At 49.2% G+C, this 2,500-nt stretch overlaps 1 protein-coding gene across 15 annotated transcripts in view; it reads right to left on the reverse strand.

Annotated features, from left to right (window-relative positions):
- The window catches only part of foxp2 (forkhead box P2), a 282,865-nt gene that overhangs the window by 72,264 nt on the left and 208,101 nt on the right, over positions 1–2,500 (reverse strand). For 13 of the 15 annotated variants that reach the window (XM_063217362.1, XM_063217375.1, XM_063217374.1 and 10 more), the window contains one exon: positions 2,019–2,181. In XM_063217362.1, coding sequence (XP_063073432.1) covers positions 2,019–2,181 — 163 coding nt within the window. The remainder of the gene's footprint in view (positions 1–2,018; positions 2,182–2,500) is intronic. The other 2 variants (XM_063217376.1, XM_063217364.1) reach the window with 1 other exon arrangement.

Here is a 2,500-nt window from a genome sequence, read left to right on the forward strand (position 1 = left end):
CTCTCTGGCTGCAAATGATATCAGTCCTGCGACGATTAAAACAGGGAGAATCCTCTTGCCATTTCAGGAGAACGTGTTGCCGTAATTAGCGATCATTTTCGTCGACGACGAGCGAGAGAGCGAGATACGGACGCGGCGCCATTTTCTAAGGTAAACAACAGCAGGCTGAAGCGCCAGGTGTTTGTGTGGAGAGAAGAGAGAGAAGCGATCGAGAGGGATGGAGAGAGCAAAATGGCAACTGCTCTCCTCCCTTGTCTTGCCTTGCCTGCTCTTCCTCTCCTTACTGAGCGGGAGTAAACAACAACAACAACAACAACAGGCAGGGAGGGAGGGAGCAGGGGGGTGGAGTGGAGTGGAGTGGAGTGAGGGAGTGGGGGGGGGGGGGAGGGGGATAGAATGAGAGGGAAAAAACAGACGTACACACAAACAACTAGGCAACAGCTAGCAAGGCTTAACATAGAAACAGAGAGATGAGAAAATGAGGCAGAGATGAAAATGAATTTTAAAAGTAGAGAGAATAGACACTGATGCAGTAGAAAGAGAGAATGAGATAGAAAAACAAGAGACGCATAGGGAGAGGGAGAGAGAAGAGAAAAACAAAACTGTATGACTGTGACACAAGAAGTGAAACAAATTGGAGAGAGAGAGAGAGCATCATGATGAGTTAAGAGCACTTGTGTGGCTACAGGCTACATCTTTAGATCCCGAGCCTTGCCACCAGTCACAGCCTGGCAGAGAGGAAGATATGAGGAGAGGATGCCATGAGAGCAAAAAGATGAGGAGAGAAAGAGATGAGGAAAGGAAAAAGATGAGGAAAGGAAAAGATGAATAGAGGAATACAAGAAGGGATGAAGAGTTGAAGAGAGGAATGTTAAGAGATTCAGTATTCCGTGTCTAGTCAGGCATGCACTACCATTCCTCGTCTGACCTTTGACTTTATCAGTGAAATGAAATGAGCTTGTCCAAAAGAATGCCATGGAAACAGATGGGGCAGATAGACAAACATATTTAGACAGAGACATGAATAGGGGAAAAAATGAGGGGTAATAAACAGGTAAGGAAAGTAAGAATGAGATACACAGAAAAAAGTAATAACCAATACACAACCAAGAGAAACCAGATATACAAAGTGAGGTAAATAACTGCAGAGAGGCAAAAAACACGGAAGGAGAGAAAGTATTAAATAGAGAGAGTGAAGAAGAGAGGGATGGAGATGAAAATGGAGAGAAATAAACAGATAAAACAAGACACAGCCATTGGCAAAGCTATGACCCTATGAGAGAAATACATAAATTGGTAAACAAAGCAAAAGCAGTGAACTCTGATAGACACACATAAACAGGTAAAGAGAGACATAGCCTGGGGCAAGAGGTGCGATGGGGTACTGACTGAAAGGCAGAGAGAAAAAGAGAGGTAGAGAGAGAGATAGATAGAGAGAGAGAGGGGGAGGAGAGGCAGACAGAGAGAGAGAGAGAGAGAGAGAGAGAGAGAGAGAGAGAGAGAGAGAGAGAGAGAGAGAGAGAGAAAAAGAAAGAGAAAGAGAAAGAGAAAGAGAAAGAGAGGGAGATGGTCAAAGAGGAGGTCCTCTCAGACGATATCAGGGGTAATGACAAGGAGCAGGGGCCCTGCTGCGGCTGCATGCTGAGTAGGTCCTGACCTGCATGCTAGCATTATGTGTCCAAGGGCAATACAACTATATGTGAGAACAACAGACACATAGCAAGAGGTTGACATACGTAGGTACTGACCTGGGAGTGGCATGGTCTGTCCAAGGGCAATACAACTACATGTGAGAACCACAGATACATAGCAAGAGGTTGACCTACGTAGGTACTGACCTGGGAGTGGCATGGTCTGTCCAAGGGCAATACAACTACATGTGAGAACCACAGATACATAGCAAGAGGTTGACATACGTAGGTACTGACCTAGGGGTGGCATTGCCTGTCCAAGGGCAATACAACTACATGTGAGAACCACAGGTACATAGCAAGAGGTTGACATACGTAGGTACTGACCTGGGGGTGGCATGGTCTGTCCGGGGAGGGCGGCCTGTCCGGGGGGCAGCGAGAGCAGGCCCTGCCTCTGCATGCTCAGCAGGTGCTGCTGCTGCTGCAGCTGCTGCATCTGGAGGAGCTGCTGCTGGAAGACCAGCTGCTGGGCGGCCAACTGCTGCTGCTGCTGTTGGTGAGGAGAGACGGGAGGAGGAGGAGGGGGCGGTGGGAGATGAGGAGAGAGGAGGAGGAGGAGGAGGAGGATGAGGAGAGAGGGGGTGGGAGATGAGGAGAGAGGAGGAGGACGGAGATGAGAGAGGGGGTGGGAGATGAGGAGAGAGGAGGAGGAGGAGGAGGAGGATGAGGAAGATGAGGAGAGAGGGGGTGGGAGATGAGGAGAGAGGAGGAGGAGGGAGATGAGAGAGGAGGAGGAGGAGGAGAGCAGGAGAGAGGAGGAGGAGCAGGAGAGAGGGGTGAGACAGGAGAGAGGAGTGGGAGGAGGAGCA

The sequence above is a fragment of the Engraulis encrasicolus genome, chromosome 15 (assembly GCF_034702125.1).
Source record: "Engraulis encrasicolus isolate BLACKSEA-1 chromosome 15, IST_EnEncr_1.0, whole genome shotgun sequence".
Lineage (NCBI taxonomy): Eukaryota > Metazoa > Chordata > Actinopteri > Clupeiformes > Engraulidae > Engraulis > Engraulis encrasicolus.